At 40.4% G+C, this 18808-nt stretch overlaps 3 protein-coding genes across 4 annotated transcripts; 1 reads left to right on the forward strand and 2 right to left on the reverse strand.

Annotated features, from left to right (window-relative positions):
* Positions 1-80: 80 nt before the first annotated feature.
* On the reverse strand, positions 81-2002 carry mos (v-mos Moloney murine sarcoma viral oncogene homolog). The gene has a single exon (XM_071331169.1). The coding sequence runs from the start codon at positions 1542-1544 to the stop codon at positions 537-539; it is 1008 nt and encodes a 335-aa protein (XP_071187270.1). The 5' UTR covers positions 1545-2002; the 3' UTR covers positions 81-536.
* On the reverse strand, positions 81-14083 carry plag1 (pleiomorphic adenoma gene 1). Its single transcript, XM_071331168.1, has 3 exons — positions 13954-14083; positions 9305-9667; positions 81-9077 (listed from the first exon to the last, which is right to left on the reverse strand). Exons 2-3 carry the CDS (start codon positions 9553-9555, stop codon positions 7859-7861), a joined length of 1470 nt encoding a protein of 489 aa, XP_071187269.1. The 5' UTR covers positions 9556-9667; positions 13954-14083; the 3' UTR covers positions 81-7858.
* A 307-nt stretch (positions 14084-14390) lies between these two features.
* On the forward strand, positions 14391-17484 carry chchd7 (coiled-coil-helix-coiled-coil-helix domain containing 7). 2 transcript variants are annotated; one of them, XM_071331174.1, is made up of 4 exons: positions 14391-14531; positions 15445-15512; positions 15638-15736; positions 16933-17484. In XM_071331174.1, the coding sequence occupies exons 2-4, from the start codon at positions 15459-15461 to the stop codon at positions 17035-17037; spliced, it is 258 nt and encodes an 85-aa protein (XP_071187275.1). In that variant the 5' UTR covers positions 14391-14531; positions 15445-15458; the 3' UTR covers positions 17038-17484. The 2 variants fall into 2 exon arrangements, with proteins under 2 accessions (XP_071187275.1, XP_071187276.1); XM_071331175.1 differs by having other exon boundaries at positions 14486-14702.
* The last annotated feature ends 1324 nt before the right edge of the window (positions 17485-18808 follow it).

The raw sequence follows: 18808 nt of genomic DNA on the forward strand, positions 1-18808 counted from the left end.
ACAGGTTAAGCTGTTTCTGTTGATGCTGTAGAAGTCATCCCACTCTAATGCAGTTACAATACTAGAAAACACCATTCCACTACGAATCAAGGACGTTTAATGAAATCTCAAATATCTAAACTTTACATACATTAAGTGTGTTACATGCACAGACTGCTGCTGACATTAACATTTATTTGACATTGAAACATTATTAAATCCTTATAAATCAAGTAAAACAATCTAGTCCACAGATCAAAACCAACTTCAGTATCAGAAATGTAAATCGTTCAAGAGGTTCTGCGTTTTAAAAAATGAGTAGATTAGGTAGCATGCGTTAGAAATACACTTAAGCAGAATTGGCAGAAGAATGACAGCATCAAACTAATCTGTGGTGTCCCATTGGGGCTTGCCTTTCACAATTCACTTACATTCAGTAAGACAACATGGGAGTCTATAACTGGCTGTGCGTAAATTTAAAAATCTGTAAAAATGTATGGACACAACTGACGGATCATACCATGAATCGGCTGGCTTGAAAATGACAAATAAAAAGGTTAACGTTCGGACCGAATCTTGTCCAGATCTGTGATGACATCTTGAGCGCTTGGTCTCCAGCTTGGCTCACCGCTCCAGCACTTGGACACAATGGATCGGCAAAGGCCCCCATGGTGTGACTTGAAGGACTCATCAGTGACCGAGGGGCGTAAATCGTATGCAACTACTGCGTATAAAACATATTGCCTGTCGCCTGTATAGGGCTGTTCTCTGGTGATCATTTGCCAAAGAGTGATGCCAAGGGAGTAGATGTCGGATTTTGGAGACACGTCTTCCCCCTTCAACAGCTCAGGCGCTCGGTGGGTGTAGGTGCCCCCGCCATGACTCATTTGGGGGCTGGACCGATCCCCCCCGAGCTCCAATTTCAGTGAACAGCCAAAGTCAACAATCTTACACACATCCTCCCTCGAAACCAATACATTGGCAGGTTTGATATCCAAATGAACAATACCATGAGAATGCAAGAACTGAAGACCATGCGCAATGTTTTTGGAAAACGTAATCCACCTGTCCACTTCGAGCGTCTCCGCGCAACCGTAGATGACCTGGTGGAGAGTTCGTTCACCTGCGTATTCCATCACTATTGTGCCAATGTTGTCCCCGTTTTCTAAATTCTCCGGTATGCACGTGGTAGCTGCTATAATTCGCACAATGTTCTTATGGCGTAAGTGAGCTGCATTTAGCTCAGCCCAAAAACTTTGCCTGGAGGCGAGCTTATTCTTGACACACTTCTTCACTTTTTTGACAGCGACAGTCTCCCCAAAGTACACACTTCTGTAAACGGACCCAAACCCCCCAGATCCGATGGGCTGCATGGATTGCAGTTCCTTCCAATCAATGGTGGATGACCATAGCCTGGTTGCGACCTTCCCATGGAACCGTTGAGTTGGAATTCGTAGGGTGGAATCGTTGGAATACTTTGCCAGTGGACTGCTGCAAGCTCCAAAATCGAGAGATGGATAAAGGTCTTTAGGCAACAAGCGTGTCAGGGGAATTGGGGATGGCATGTTCGGACCACCTTGTGCGCTTGCTGTAAAACGAGAGCTTGCGCGTGTTGCCTGTCTATTCACACAGCTGTCATTAGATCAGTTGATTGCTGGACCAAGAGGTAGCCCTAATGAGGAGTTGCCTCTGATTTAAAGTCACAGTCACGTTTTTTTTATGGGAGAGACTTCAATCATGTTTGAAAAGGTAAATCTTGCTCTCATTGAATGTCATTCCTTGAGCACTGTATATAATAGAAATCAAGTGCTGCATGTAAAAATGTCATTGGATGAATACATTTTTTTGTCAGTAACCTTCTTTGTTGATCTGCACATCTAACAGAACCAGTGGCTAAAAGCACAAATTGGATCAATATGCATAGGCTTATCTTCCAGTAAAATGTATTAATTAAACATGATTTTTGTCTTGAAGACCTTGAATATGACCAAGAAAGTCAATTAAAATGATTAAATAATTAAAACTCCAGTACAATTCTCATGCACTTGTTTCACTATATAAAAAAACCACTTCAGCACTCATTTTACACACATACTGACACACACTTAAAAAAATGAACCAACAACTGTGGACTTTTGCATGAATCCTTCTTTTATGTTTATTGAGCTTTCATTACACTGTGTAATAACAGTGGAGTTGAAGACTGCAGCTCTTCTCTCTCATAGCAGCAAGGTAGTATGAAAACAAATCAGGTTACTCAGCCAGATAATAAATAATCTGTCTCTTTGGATGATGTCAATGTTAGAAAATTTATAAAAAGCTGCAGCGTTAATTTCTATTTTACACAACTTATACACAAATATATGAATTATTTTGCCTATATTTATACAAGTACAACAGTAGTTTGTAAAATAGATTTTAAGTAAAATATACATGATTAGCAACATGAGTCCATTCTCACAGGATGGCATTGCAATGAACAACAAAACCAACATGGCTGGAATGCAGTTTGCCTCTGAACAAATCCCTCGCTATAAGTACTACTAGTCCTTTAAAAAAACGTGTCCCCTATCGTGGAGTCATTATCTTCTTCATCATCATCTTCATCAAGGTAATCTCAGCCTGATTTTATACTGAGGCAACAAGTGAACACTCTCCCAAGCCCTTTCATGTCAATCACCAGGATGACAAAGGTTCCCCCATCACACCGCCATACAAAGTAAAGGAGAGAAGCATGTGACATTTCAGGCAAGTCCATACAAGGCCACAAATAGTCACAGTACAAAAAATATATGTATATGAAAACAACCAGGCACACACATGCCGACCATACAACTCAATTTTATATTTTTGTAAAAACAAAACAAAGAACTAGAAAAGAGGTCTGTAGCACCTTAAGGAGCTTTAGAAGTATCCATTAGCAGCTTGATCCAATACCAAAATATTGCAATATTGCAGTGTTTCTTACATACACATTCAACATGGTTCACTGGCACCACTGAAGCTTATAATGAAGGTTGACATGAATTGCTAAAGGTCTGTGTCTCTCACTGAAGTAACCCCTCCAACCAGATATTCAGTCATCCATCAGGGAACAATAAAAGTGTAAAATATTGGGGATAAAAAAGTATATGAAAATATCAGTGTCCCCAAGCACTTGAGCCTAATAAGTTACTCCAATACATTTAGTCCAACCTGTCAATTAAAAAATCATGTTTAAAGCAACCAAGTGTGTTTAAGTGTAAATACTGGGATAGCTACATACACTAGCTCTCTGAATACTTTATCAAGGGTTAAAAGCCAAACAAATTGCCAGCATAGATATAGATGGTAAGAAATGTGGCAAATTTGAAATGGCAGCAATGATGTGAAAATATAGTCTTTACTATCCGACAGATAGTTCCCTCAATGAGACACACAGAACATTTGTGCAAGTAAAGCAAATGACACTTAATGATAGTAAAACACTGTAAAAATTGTACCTGTAAAAATTAAAACATTTAATATTGTATTTACACGTTAACTTTTTCTAAAGAGCTAAATATGACATCTATACTTTGTAATAAAGGAATTTTAAACAAGAAAAAAAGTACTGGAGGAAACAAAGGCATAACATTTTCCGAAAGTGCTACGATTATAGAAGAATCTGCCCTATATAGAGGCTTACCAAACATTTTATGTAAAACCACAAACCTTCAAGATACATTGATAGCACTCAACCCCATAACACTTGAAAACATTACACAGGCATTCAGCTTCCCATTTCAATGACATCCCGTGGCCCTAACTAAAGTGATATTGTTTTCATTCAAGAAATTTTTAAGGAACATGGAGGATTCAAATAAGTTTTTTGCCTTAATGGTTATTTTTAACAGAGTAAAACAATGTGAGGTTGCACATTTTTTGCTCCAAGGGAAAACACTGCTGGAGTCTGTATTATGTTAAATGCATGAGCTAAGTAAACACTGTATACCAATTGTACATTCACACAATTTGAAAGGTTGTGATATACAGTCCAAACTGAGCATAGTCTTTTTTTGAAACATACAAGTTGGAGATAAAGCTGAAGTTGCAACCTAAAGTGGACCTCACTGTAAATGAACAGCCCAGCTACTGTACTTTTTCAGTCATTAGAAATCAATCAAATTAATATCCACTCCCATAGGTTACATGAACTTACAGAGTTGGTCTATGTGAGCATTAAAGATTTAGTAGAAATATATCAAAACAGTTCCCCCACTAATGTTTTTAATATAATATATAATTATTTCAATGGGATCTATTTATAAAACTGATTATGGTTTACATGAGAGAATGAAATAGTAAAACTTGATTAATTCAAATGGATATGCAGTACGTTGCTGCTATTGTTCAGAACGCTATAGGCACATTTGCACACTTGCATGTAATCGGCCCTGCTGTACTGAAATTGACGTGGTTGAAAGGTGTCTGTGAGGTCCTCATCTCCCTTTGAGTGAGGCAAAGACACCTATAAATGGCACGTCTCGAACGAGGGTAAAAAATACTGTAATAGATATCCATTAAGGCCAAAGGTTGACTTTTACCTGAAGCCAAACCTCTATCATCATAGCATTACATCCCAGGGATATCAATATCATTCCTTCGATGATGGGATTGAATTGATCTGGCTACTAAGATCTAAGTTGTAACTGAAAACATCTTCCATACACTATCACTGAACAAAGCAGAAACATAGGCGTTTAGATTTACAGATGCACATGCACGCATACATGCACAAGCACACAGTGCCAAGTACACAAGTTCCTAAAGACTGACATTATTCTGGCAGTGACCTAAGCTGTTTCATCTTACATACAGTACCAGTCAAAAGTTTGGACACACCTACTCATTCAAGGGTTTTTCTTAATTTCTACTATTTTCTACATTGTAGAATAATAGTGAAGACATCAAAACTATGAAATAACACATATGGAATAATGTAGTAACCAAAAAAGTGTTAAACAAATCAACATATATTTTACATTTGAGATTCTTCAAAGTAGCCACCCTTTGCCTTGATGACAGCTTTGCACACTCTTGGCATTCTCTCAACCAGTTTCACCTGGAATTCTTTTCCAACAGTCTTGAAGGACTTCCCACATATGCTGATCACTTGTTGTCTGCTTTTCCTTCACTCTGCGTTCCAACTCATCCCAAACCATCCCAATTGGGTTGAGGTTGGGTGATTGTGGAGGCCAGGTCATCTGATGCAGCACTCCATCGAAAAACCCTTGAATGAGTAGGTGTGCCCAAACTTTTGACTTGTACTGTAGTTGTTCAGGAACTGTTTGACAGCAGCAGGGTCAGTGTCTCTCAGCACAGTGTTACAGCATCTCGCTCAGAGACAATTCTGGGACTGTCACTTCTTGACCAGACCAGACCTGTCATCCATATTTCATCATTGCTGGGATTTTCCTCTAGTTTCTATATCATACAGCACTATACAACACATCGTACAAAATTGACAAGATCATTTAGAGACACTAAAAACCAAATCCTTCATGAACACTCTTCAACCGTGGCGGCCAAGTATGAACTCCAGCCAAGTTCATATCATGCAGAGGTGTAGAATACAGTACTTTATCTAAACCTTACATACAATGTCAAAACAACTGTTTAAATTGGCGCTAAGGGGCTACTTCAGGGACTGGTAAGATAAAGTAGCTGTGTTTCTGTCTCAGCATTTGTAGAGAAGCATTTTCTGTACTGAGCTGATATGCTGGTTGCCATTGGTCAGAATACTTATATTTGAGAGGGTTCCTTCTTTGTGAATAGTATAACAAGAGGAATCTGGCTGGCTGTAATATTGTATTTACCTGTTAATAAAAAAACACAAAATAAAATAAATAAAAACCAAAATATTGTAATTGTATTATGGGCCTTGAAGATAATCTTGGATTACTGGATACTGACTTGAAATGTAAAATTGGGACATCCCTTTGCTCTGAGTGAATGAACAATGTGTCACATATTACATTAAAAGTGCTTTTGCATTCACTACTCTGAATGTCTGCATGTGTGAGGCACAAATCTCCCATTCACACATTCAGACATTACTAATCCATCACACCACCTAGATGAGTTGTAACAGGCAGTTCTGTTCTGACCGCTCTACACAGCCTCACAGATTTTCTACGTGAGGGTCCTCACCTCTGCAATCACATACTAGCCCTTGGCTGGAAACACAAACACGTGATGTAGGCTCACACAAACCTTAGCATACTCATACAAAGTGTCCAGATACCTGTTTAAAGATACCCATCTAGCTCTTCAAACTGCACACTGGACATATTTTTCTTTTTTAACTGGTGGTTCTACTACACTGTTTCCTGCGGATTAAATATTGCTAACATTATCCTTGATTTGATGCATGATTGGGTTTGCCTGACGACTCAAATGGAATTCTTCCGCTGCTCTATGTTCGCCACATACTTCAGATTGAGACTGCCATCGTTGAAGTTGTTTGTGGTGACATCAAAATGAGGGCTGTTGTACAAAACAAAATCATCAGCAATTGGATCATCTTTAACCAATCAGAGTATCAAAGCCAATGACCAATTTTCTAAACGCCACTTTACCCACGTGTGTTCTGGCTTTGGCCCAACCCATCCGTTTCTGGGACCAATCAGAACAGTTAGAATAAGTTTGCGTTCTAGAAATCGTCGGGGAGGTGCTCAGGCCAATAGCGTTTGGCTGGAGCTCGGAGTTTGGGTAGCCAGGCAATGATTGAGTTAAAGCTCCCCAAACTATTTCTAACCTCATATCCGGTACTAAAACCGGTAGAATGAGGAAAGACAAATTGACCCTAGTTATGTGGCAGTGCTTTAATGTTGTTTCTACTGTCTGGTTCCATTTCGGTCCTTTAGCAATTTTGACCAAGGGGTATGAAGCAGCGAAGGGCTAGGGGCCGAAATGGAATCAGGCCTACGATTACATTCTTGCCATAAAATTGTTATATTATCTTGTCCCTTTTATATGAAATAAAATGAAATGAGGAAGAACAACTTAGTCTATCTATAGCTGAGTTATCCCATCGGCCTATAGGGGAACTACTAAGCAGCAGCAACATTTACAACCATCAGCGATACCATGACACTATTCTGCCTGACAACTCAGTCGATATTTGGTTGACTTTGGTTTTGATGGGGAACAAGGATGATTCTCACACTACATTCCACAAGGGGCTTTTCAGTACCTTATGTCTAAAAACATATGATTGCATTGCTATAAATCTTAAAACAAAACAAAGAGATAAAGACATTTAAAAAATGGTTAGCGGTGAGGACATTCAACATCACACAAAAGTACAAAGTTCTATATGAAAATATGGTTAAATCTACATACTAGGTTCAATCTACTCCAAGGTAAAGGGAGTTAAGAATATAGATGGGTAGAAATACATCACTGCAATCACATTCCTAAATAAATTCCTCTATGTAAAACTCCAAAACCCTAGTTATGTTTAACTGTTGTTTGAACTAAAATGGACTGTGTTGGTCATCAACATTATAGTGGTGAATTTGCAAGGGCGGTGAAGATATAGTATTGTTGACACTAACCACATGAAATGTCAACCATTATCCCATGGCTTGAGCTATGTGGTTGAGCCAAACGACTTGTGTATGTGGTATGTGTCAGTGCTGATACTCACCCATACATCTAATATACTGTGTCAGTATCTGTATGTGTAGAATCCCATAACTGTTGAACAGAAGTGCTATTACGTTGTAGTTTTGTGCAGACATATTCAAAAATGTGTTACTGGCATGAAAATAATAATTTGCAGAATATAATTTTTTATCAGACTGTGTGTGTTTACTGTACGTGTGTAAGTGTGTGTGCATGCGTGTGTGTTGTGTCACTGGAAGGCCTGGTGAAAGCGGGGCAGTGTGGTGGTTGTGCTCAGGTTAGAGCTGTAGGAGGAGGAGAGGCTGTGGAGGGGGCTTACATCCTCCCCGCTCCCTGTCACCTCGTGAGAATCAAGGGGCTGGGGCGGAAGCTGGACGAGAGACAGCGCCTCCTCTGGCGGGAAGGGGACCCCACCTAGACCCCCACCGGCTGTCACCTGGTGCCCATAAGGAGGGCTGTTCAAGGGCAGGAAGTTGAAGAGCTGTGAGAAGTCGAGCAACGAGGAGGAGGCCAGCGACTCGCCCGCTGCCGCCGAGATTTTGGACAGAGATGCCTCGTCAGACGAGGTCTCGTCCAACGAGCCCACCTGGGAGTCTAACTCCAGTTTGGAGGCGGAGGATAGCTGAGCCCCCTCGGCCGAGGAGGACGGCATGCCGCTCTGCAGTTCCATCAGATACGTCTCCAGTTCTCCCTTTAGATGTTGCTCCCTCTCCAGAGTGGAGACGGAGTATGAGGTAAGGTTAGAGCCCAGCTGGTACTTTAGGGGGAAGGGGTGTGGGGGGTTGGGCTCTGTGTCCAGGGGGGGCATGGTGGGGCAGTGGTGCTGGGGCAGCAGAGGGCCACCGTACAGGTTGAGCTGGAGCTGCCTGTGCGGCGTCGACATGGTGGCCAGCTCGCCCTTGACGCCTCCGGCTAGCCCGCAGGAGAAGGGTGAGTCCAGCGAATCGGCCGGCTCCGTCTTGACCCTCAGCAGCTCACGGGCGTGGCTCTTCTTCATGTGGCGCGTCAGGTGGTCCTTCCTGCCAAAGCGCTGGGCGCAGTACTGGCACAGGAAGTCCTTGCGGCCTGTGTGCACCACCATGTGGCGGCGCACGTCCTTGCGCGTGTAGAAGCGGCGCTCGCAGTGCTCGCACCGATGCTTCTTCTCTTTGGTGCCGCCCGAGGACTTGCCGGCGTGGGTCTTAAGGTGCTCCAAGAGAAGGCCGGTGCTGGCGAATGGCTGAAGGCACACCTGGCAGGTGAGGTCTCCGCTGTTGGCCGCATGAAGGGCCAGGTGACGCTTGAAGCCCAGCTTGGTGTTGTAGCTCTTGCCGCACTCCTGGCAGGCGAAGGCCTCCTTGTTGGGGTCGTGAGTGTGCAGGTGGTTCTTCAAGTGATCCTTGCGGTGGAACATTTTCTCACAGTACGTACACTTGTGGGTTTTCTCTGACGAGTGTGTTGCCATATGCCTTTGAACACAGATGACAATCCATCAACACTTTATATTTCAGCAATAACTCTTAGTGCTTATGTAGGCATGCTAGTCAGGACACATACGTGTGATTTTAAAACTTAAATAATACATGAATGTATACAATGACAGACTACTAAAGATAACAACTACATATTACAGTAAGTGTTGTACATATGAATACAGTATGGCCTACTAGAAGATAACAGGTGCTTGTTCTGTTACCGTTGCAGCTTGTATTTGGAGACAAAGGCCTTGGTGCAGTCCTGATGGGAGCACCGGTACGGTCTCTCTCCTGTGTGTGAGTAGGAGTGCACCTTTAGCTTCTCCACGCTGTTGAAAGCCTTCTCGCACAGCTGACAGGGGAAGTTCTTCCTGGGCTTGCCCCCCTCCGCTCTCTTGCGCCTCCCTGTGGCCGCCGCGAGCCTGGCTTTATCCGGAACGTGGTCTAAGTGCCCCTGGGTTCCCGTGGCCATGGCACCCTAGGGCAGCGCGGCTGGTTGGACAAGGACGCGGTGCCCACCTACTGTCAACGACGCTTGTTCTCTCTCCAGTTTTATGTGCTCAACACCGCCAGGACTCAGGCGCCTGAAGATGTGTGTGAGAGAGAGGGGGAGGGGAAAAGGTTCATGTTCTCATTCAAAAGCGTAAGAAGAGTTCTACTGCAATTCCATATCATTCTACAACTAGGGGAATACATTTATAAATTGTATTACAGACCAGTATTTATGAGAAACCCTGTACGGGCCATTCATAGATTACATTTATGAGATTGAAAATCCAGATCAAATCCAGTCATAGAAAAATGTAATCAAGCCATTGTGTTTAAATATGGCATTCAATCTTTCTTGATCCTATATTTCTCCACTATCGGGACATGATTCAAAAGATTTCCAGTGTAACATTCCCGCAACAACAGGAACGCAGCTTCTGCCAAACCCGCATGGCTAATTACCCATGTCCTCTCAAGCTGGATCATCCCGGAGCAACTAGTCCTGACTCCCAATGCAAGCCGGGAAGGGAAGTGTGCAGGAAACAGGGTGTAAAGGAAGTGCACAGGAGCTCTCATTAAAGACTATGGGGAGAGCATACATGTTTTGTAATGTACACAATTATTGGAGGGGGTTATTAATGCCAAGCTCAGGCGTGTTAAGGAAGGCATCCATAGCTTGATAGTTATGTCTTTAGATAGAGCTAATGCTTTGTTCCCTTTTCCTTGCTCTACGCTATTACAATACATAGGTCATGTTGTGTGAAGGGGATTTTTCTAAAGCTATATGTATGGTAACGGCCTTGTAAGGTCACCGCTCTGGAGCCTTGCTTAAAAACTCTCGAGGCTGCACATTAAACCATCTTTGTTGGGACAACAGTCTGAGCAGCCTTATACAATTAATGATAAGGTGAGCAAATCATACTGAAAAGTGATATGGTTGCGATACATGTAGTCACATAAACATGTATCATAATGCTATTGAAATAAATTGAGGTTTTCTGGCCGTGAACCTTAATCTTTAAAATGTTACAAAATAAAAAATAAAAACACTTTCTGATCTAATGATTATAAAAACAATTTCTGGTGATCTGTATTCACAATGCACAATTCTATAAACTGACAAATTAAAGCAGTTCAAATCAGGTATTTAGAATTTCAACAGGGTTTACACATTGATGTCTGGATTGATTAGAACTGCAAATCCTCTCAACATGACCATGCTTCTCGTTAAGACAAAACGTCGTTCTTAATGTAACATTAAAACAAACATTTGTCTCTTTCTCAACCCTCTCACTATCTGTCTACCAACATTACTTTATAGACATATATTCGATCATTTATGTTAGATACGGGCAATTCCACTGTAGCAGAGTGACACTTTAAAATGTATATCAAACAAAAACCAATGATTACAGAGTTAAATTAACCATACAACTCTATGCACAAGGACTTATTTGAACAATTTCCACATTTACTTGAGGAACAATGCAGATGCAAAGTTTGGTAACAGAATGACTGTATCTCTGACACTATTCTCTGGATATTCATACACAGAAAAAACATCTGAAAATACATCATCCAATTGTATTTGATACACCTTACATTGGTGAGCCTTTCAGCTGTAGCCCCATTGGAGTACTCTAAATTCAAACATGAACCAATGATTAAAGTAAAACCTAGACAATACCAGAGGCCATCTGCCTTGAAAAAGACAGCATTCCAAGAGACTGGATTACTGGAATAGGTCAATTAAAATGTGACTTTTTTTTGTCTTCTGATGTGAACAGATGAAAAAGGCACTACATCAATAATGTAAAGATATAAAGTATATCAAATGCTCTATGAATATTAAAACTTTAAAGCCAATTGAATAATTTATTTCCAAAACGCTATATATCCATTGTTGAGCTGGAATGGGATGTTCATATCCTGTATATTCGACTGTGATGTGTGGTTGTCTCACCTAGCTATCTTAAGATGAATGCACTTACTGTAAGTCGCTCTGCATAAAAGCATCTGCTAAATGACTAAAATGTCAAATGTAAATGTTTTACATACAGATATCATATTACTGTAATGAATTATATATTTTTTAAATATTGATATCACAAAAGTATCATTTGTTCAGTTCTTTACGAAAAGAATGAGTTATTTGTTACATTTGACAGTGTAAAACCTCGCAGTAGGCTACTACCTATTTCTCTGAGAGTGAGGCGGATATTTGGCATCTTGCAAACAAACATGACTATTTGTCTCTCTGAAATGAAACCATCAAGTGATAGATTTGAGAAGAAACAAAACATGTCTGTCATTGAACAACCCTATGCCATGATTAGATTATGAAAAAAACACACCAATCTCTTCGATTTAGTTAAACAATGAAAGCTAATTTAACCAACATTTCTGAAAATTGATATGTAGCATTTTAGAATGAAACTCTTCAATTGTTGATTCCATTCGACCTTATACCAATAAGAAAATGTAACCTAATTTGTTTAATGTAACTGTACAGTTTTAAAAGATCTAATCAAAAACTAGTATTATCCCAAAATCTAAGACATATAAAAGTTGCAAGTGTTTAAATGCAACAAACAAGTGTTTTAATGCAACAGATTAATCTTATTTAGATACATTTCACATGTTAAATGTTATAGAAACAAAGTTACTTTTTTCCTCATCATCTTCTGGTGCAAATGCTTCTAGAATAAAAACTTTATTAAATACATAAAATAAACAAAAGTTTTATCTGCAATACAATATAATGCACCCCAAAATGAATGCATATAGTCAAGTTATTACATTATGAATAGCAAAATATGTGGACCACAGTTAGCCTAACTCAGATTATAAGAATGCAGTGATTTGCACACACTTCAGTGACATTACGTAACAATATATATTTAGCATTTCATTTAAAGTTTGTTTTTTTACAGATGCATCTGACATGTTTCGTCATGTAAATGCCAACCGAACCCGTTCATAAAATGATAAAACAAGGAGAAGGCAGGGAAAAGCCTTTCTCTTTAAGATGAAAAACTTGTCACCATGTGAAAACCAATTTAGGAGAGCAAAGCACACACTTCAAAAGCAAGGTTTTTTGCATCTTGCTATTCACCATATCAGCCAAATAGTTATTACATAGGAGACAACATCAACATATTGGCTGAACATGCACAATAAGAAATCCATAGCGCAATTGTGCCATTCAAGAGAAACCTCCCCAAAACGGCAAATAGCCTACATGACTGTAAAACCCAAGCCAAACAGCATTGTGAACCCATCTCGAGTTCACTTGTAGAGGTTCTGCCATGTTGCTATAGGCTCCTCGTGCGTCCTATAGCCATGAGCAGCACCAGTCGGATAGCAGGGGCTCAATGCTATGGCTAACAATAACCTGGGAATAGCTTTATACACGACACAAAAAAACAGATAGCCTACTATATCAGTGCATCATACATGCAATGCTACTGATCATCATGGCCAATCTGAATTTGATAATATAAGCAACCTGCAAATATAAACATTTTAATTAATCGCATCAAAGTCAATGGGACGTGATTTTGATGTAACATAGCAGCAGCTTGTAACATCATCCAATGCATGTTGTTAAACTTAGTATAACTCTCTGTACAAAATAGACGGACATGAACACATGCATAAGCAAATGTTTAGCATCGCCTAATTAGTTTGCCCGCAGTTCTCCCTCCATTTTGGTTGTTTATGGTATTGACAAGCAACTTCTTCTCTTCGATACTTGTCTATTTAAACTAACTCAAAGTTGCACTGTCATCTCTGATTTTAGTCAAAGACGTGTTCTGTCTATAGGGCCTACATTCTGGATGAAAAAATGACATAATACAGTGATAATAAAATCATAATTCACATATTAAATTTCGTATTTTCAAGTTTCGGCAAAATGCTTCTATCGATAAGGGCATGTTTACAGTGTTTTCTGGTGTAGCCTTCATGTGAGTAAAATTAAAAACAGTATGCGCACAGCATGCATTTTTAAATAATTTTGATATATTTAAGTGCGCGTGTGTTCCCGTCGGCTGTCCTCGCAGCACTGTTGTTATTATATTCAGGAAAAACTTAAACGAAACAAAATTGCTAAACTTTTCTTAACTTTTCTCAACTCAACTGTTTCCCATGGTTGTTGACATTCACTATCACGCAACGTAACATGCCTAGCACTAATGACACAATTTATTTAAATTTTCTTAATATTTCTGTCTTCCTTTGGTTTCCTCTGAGGTCCCAAACTGGGTGCTGATTAACACAAACTTTTTTCCCTAGCTCACCCCTCTCTCATAATTTGAATAACCCCGAAATTTTAATTCAAGAACTCCGTAACAATTTACTTAAATTACGCCAAACTCACCCCAGGAGCCTTAACATCCTTTCTACGGAGTTTTTCTTGACTTTCAACTATTTTCCGAATTTTTTATAATTTTTTTCTCATATTTTTTGCTAGACGCGGCGGGCCTGAAAATTGTTTGCTTTCCCCTCTTTCCAGCAGCCATTGTGTATGCGCTGCGATGCAACCAAACATACATTTTGGCCACGCCTACTCAATATCCCTCCCACCTCTTATTTTTGATTTGTGTAACGTCTTGTCACTTTTATATTTCAGTGTCATTGTTTGTCCCTTTTAATAAAGTTCAATTTTCGGACTCGCTAGTGATACTGTCAATCGCATTGACTTCGTTTTGGTTTTATTTATAACAATAGGTGGACTAAGGATGTCATTAGAACCGTCCTATTGGCTTATCGACCTGTCAGTTTACTGAAAAGTACCCTGTCGTCGTTTCTGATTTTGTCCTGTTGGTCAATTTTGCTGTCCGTTTGTTGCAGACGTCATGAACATCGTAGTGCGATGTTATTAAATGACGTTCGAACTGACATGAGGGAATACATACACACGCATTCAACCAAGATTTCCACAAAACATCAAGAAAAGTAAGTGCGGCAGTCATTTAGATTTGACTAAACTCGAAGCGCAGTGATTTGCAAAAGGTTCGCTGTCGCGTGAAAATATCATTATCAAACAATTCGACTTCCTGGCTGGCTAGCTATGCTAGCTGCGGCACTATCAGACAACTTGGGGGAGAGTCATGCACAACTTTTGAGGTAACATTTTGCTTTTGCAGTGTCGCTTTTGTGACGTCGGTTAGCAGAAAGCGTCGTTAGCCCTCTTGCGGGCTTATTTTTTTATTAGCTAGCTGCTATAGTTGCAGTAGCTAGCTCACTCATTCGAAGGTCAATGACAAAGATGATCTATTATATTGACAAGATAGTCGAGTGACGGCTGTAACAATGGAAATATGTCCACAAAGATGGAAGGTAGGCGAGACCAGGTGGGACCATTCCAGCCAATTAGAGAGCTCCGATTTAAAGTCGTTTTTTTTGCCAAAATGCCACGTGCGTTCACTGTCAGTGCATTCGTAACAACATAACCATTACATAACTTCTATCAGATCAAATAAGCCTCAAGTAGGAAATTAGCGATTACATTTTTTTTGTTAGACAAATTCGACACTGACTCCCATACAAAAAAAAATACTTCGTGGTCTTTCGTGGACATATTTTGAGCGGCGTCAACACTCTCGCTTCGCCTTCTCTGACGTTCATTCATGTAGCAACAACGTTATAAGTTGCAACTATGAGTTTGCTGTTCCTGAAATTATGATAATTTTTTTTGTACCTGATATTTATCCAGTCATTGTTGCCGCTCTTGAGAATACATAGGTCAATGGGTCCATCCCTGACCTTGTATGTTTTATTGTAGCCAACCGTGATCATATAAATTGTTTGATTGCACGAGACAATGAATGTATCGACTTCAATGTATTGCACATTTGTTTTTTTTCAGCGAAGCAGCAAGAAATGGACAAAAAAGTGCGCAAGCTTCGAAGTAAAGATATAAACCCATGCATTGAAGTATGTATTAGTTTGCAGGCTACATGCTTGAATAAGATTATGCCTACTACATTTGAGATCTATACTGGTTTGAATGTTAATGTCATTTCTGTCTAATTCAACCACATGACTTTATTATTTTCCAGGAAAGTGATGGCTCTCAGAAATGTTTGGATGCCAATAACTATGATAAGAACATGTGTTCTGCATATTTTCTGAGATACAAAAACTGCAGAAAATACTGGGTGAGTATGCATTGGCGCAATCCATGAGTGCCAATCTAATGTAGCCTAATGCAGTGAGAGTTCTAAAATAGATATTAAGAATTGCATGTAGGCCAACATGAGGCAAAGATGAAGAATTCAAATTTACAGGTTGTCCAAAGGGAATGTTTAATGCTAAAACTAAAACATACTCAAGTCACCTCAAACTAAAATTGGAAGGACCAGCAGAATGACTCATTGCATTCAAAGCTCGCTCCCTGTTGAGTTATTCTGTGTTAGTCTTTAAACTATGGAATCAGCTTAATTGATTAGCACCTGCTGAAGAGGCCACTTTTTTGTTGTTGAATTTTACCCCCAATTTCGATCTTGTCTCGTCGTTGCATTTCCCCAAAGGCCTCGGGAGGTGAAGGTTGAGTCATGCGTCCTCCGTGACATGACCTGCCAAACCGCAGTTCTTAACACCCGCCCGCTTAACCCGGAAGCCAGCCGCACCAATGTGTCGAAGGAAACACTGTTCAACTGACTAGAGGTCAGCCTGCGGGCACCTGGCCCGCCACAAGGAGTCGCTAGAGCGTGATCAGCCAAGTAAAGACCCTCCGGCCAAACCATCACCTAACCCGGAAGACGCTGGGCCAATTGTGCGCTACCCTATGGGACTCCTGATCACAGTCGGTTGTGATACAGCCCGGGATCAAACCCGGATCTGTGGTGACTAGCACTGTGATGCAATGCCTCCCGAGTGGCGCAGCGGTCTATGGCAAGAGCCCACCCCTTAATGAGCCTCTGTCTACGGCAACTGGGTTGAGATGGGGATTTGCAGTGGCTGTGTTTGCAGTCTTGGGAAAGTAGCCATTTGCACGGAGCTGCCCTACAAAATAATTGGTAATGTTCTGGTTTTGTTCATCTATCCATCTGCATTATAATATGTACTTCATTGTCCATTAACTTTCAGAGATTGGAAATACTCCTTTTTTATGTTCACACCCCCCAGGAGACACACAACCACCCTGAGGGTGCAGCGCCCTTGAAGCAATTGTAAGGGGTTAGGTGACTCGTTCAAGGGCAAAAGTCAGGCACCCAATTATTTTTTTATTTTTTCATCAGTTGGGATTTGAACTGCTAACCGCTAGGCTGCCCCTAACAGTCCCAAATCAGTGCATATCACAGGGCCTATGGACTTAAATCGACATGACTCCAGTGTTTTCTGTTTTTTTCAGCACAACATCATGGTGAATAGGAGACGAGATGGCGTGAAGCCTGACATGCCCACTGCAGAGGAGCGCCAAGAGATACTAGCTGCCATTGGAGGCAAGCCCTATTGAGGCAGTGGCAAGACCAGCAGAAGGAAACACTGGAGTGGGGTGTAGACCATACTTTCCAGTAAAGTTCTGGGACAGACACCTTCTTTATGAAGGTCTGAGAGTTCCTTCACACACCTCACCATTATGATGCTGACCGTGTCCCAAGAGGTGCCTCTGCCGCACTGTGTGCTGCTTGCCACTAAAGGTTGATGGTGGCGTTGAAACCTGTGTCAAATACCGATGTCAATGATCAAATCACTACAGTATGCTGAAATCTGGCAATGAATGTGCATAGCTGGTTAGTATGAGTTGAGCTATATAGAAAGCACTTCAAGATGCAAGTTGCCTTGATGAATCAAGTGTTTTAAGTCTTTAAAGAAAGAACTGGAAAGACTATGGACTTACTCAACTTTATTTGCAAGCCTTGCCAGCATCTCTGAAAATAAACTGAGTGTGTATTTGTAAAAAGTTATTTATTTAGTATACTTTTTTCACAATCTCGTAACAGTATTTTTTGGAACAATGTTGTCGATTTTTACAACAGTCCACAAGACAACTCTGGCCTTTTTGCAAAACAGAAAATGTAATTGCTTTCTTAATACATTCTTAACTATGATACAGTCAATTACATTTATTTTAAAAATGAGGACTGCCTGCAAAGACATTAATGCAACCATATTTATCTCTGGAGTACAAGCAGACAAAACAGAAAGTTAGTCTTTATTTGCAGTCACTAAGTCATGATTAAAATTGGTACTAGCCTACAACCATTGAAAGGTGCAGAATTATTTGTGATTACTCCTTTTATGCATATTTCATACACATTAAATGTTTTTAAAATAAGCACATTGTGTGCAGGATTCAGTCATCGGTATCATCACAATCGAATTCCTTGTATTCAATGCATAGGCTGGTTTGCTCATAGTTTTGTAGACTTTCCATTGATGCACATAATAGGCAATCAGGTGAATACATTGGAGGAACACCACTGATATGAATGTATAGCCTCAAACCACACCAAAGCTCTATAATGGAAGGTGACAATGTTGGCGATGATTTACTTAGAAGTAACCCAACTTCACTCTGCATGTCAGCAATATTGTACAAAATCATACAAGTTAGTCCCCATTACTTAGATCTTTCCCGATATTGTACATGGTATGACACTGATGGGGTTGTATTTACTCATTGCCGGAAACAGTTAACGCAACTGTACACATTTCTCTTCGGATGAATTTTGTTGTTTGTTAATATTCTGTGAAATGAAGACTACAATTAATTTTGTATTCACTGATAACATTTGTATTTAAAGTTTTGCAAAAGGTGGTATAAGATATGCAAGTCAGGTACAAAGACAAGAAAATGATCATAACGTTAGTACATGCATTTGATCGCTGCTGACCTGCTAATGATACGTTTCAACACGGATCCAAAAATTGCTTGTACACGATTGAGAAAAACCATAACATACTGGCACCATGCCTGATCGCAGATCTGTATTGTTTTTTATTTATTTAACTAGGCAAGTCAGTTAAGAACACATTCTTATTTACAATAACGGCCTACCCCGCACGATGCTGGGCCAATTGTGCGCCGCCCTATGGGACTCCCAATCACAGCCGGTTATGATACAGCCTGGAATTAAAAACCGGGTCTGTAGTGATGCCTCTAGCACTGAGATGCAGTGCCTTAGACCGCTACGCCACTCGGGAGTCCCAAATGTGCTTTGGCCAAGATCTGATTCGCTGTTATGCTAAACAGTCTTCCAATGTAAACGTCTACTCTGTTGGGC

Source organism: Salvelinus alpinus, chromosome 10 (assembly GCF_045679555.1).
Source record: "Salvelinus alpinus chromosome 10, SLU_Salpinus.1, whole genome shotgun sequence".
Lineage (NCBI taxonomy): Eukaryota > Metazoa > Chordata > Actinopteri > Salmoniformes > Salmonidae > Salvelinus > Salvelinus alpinus.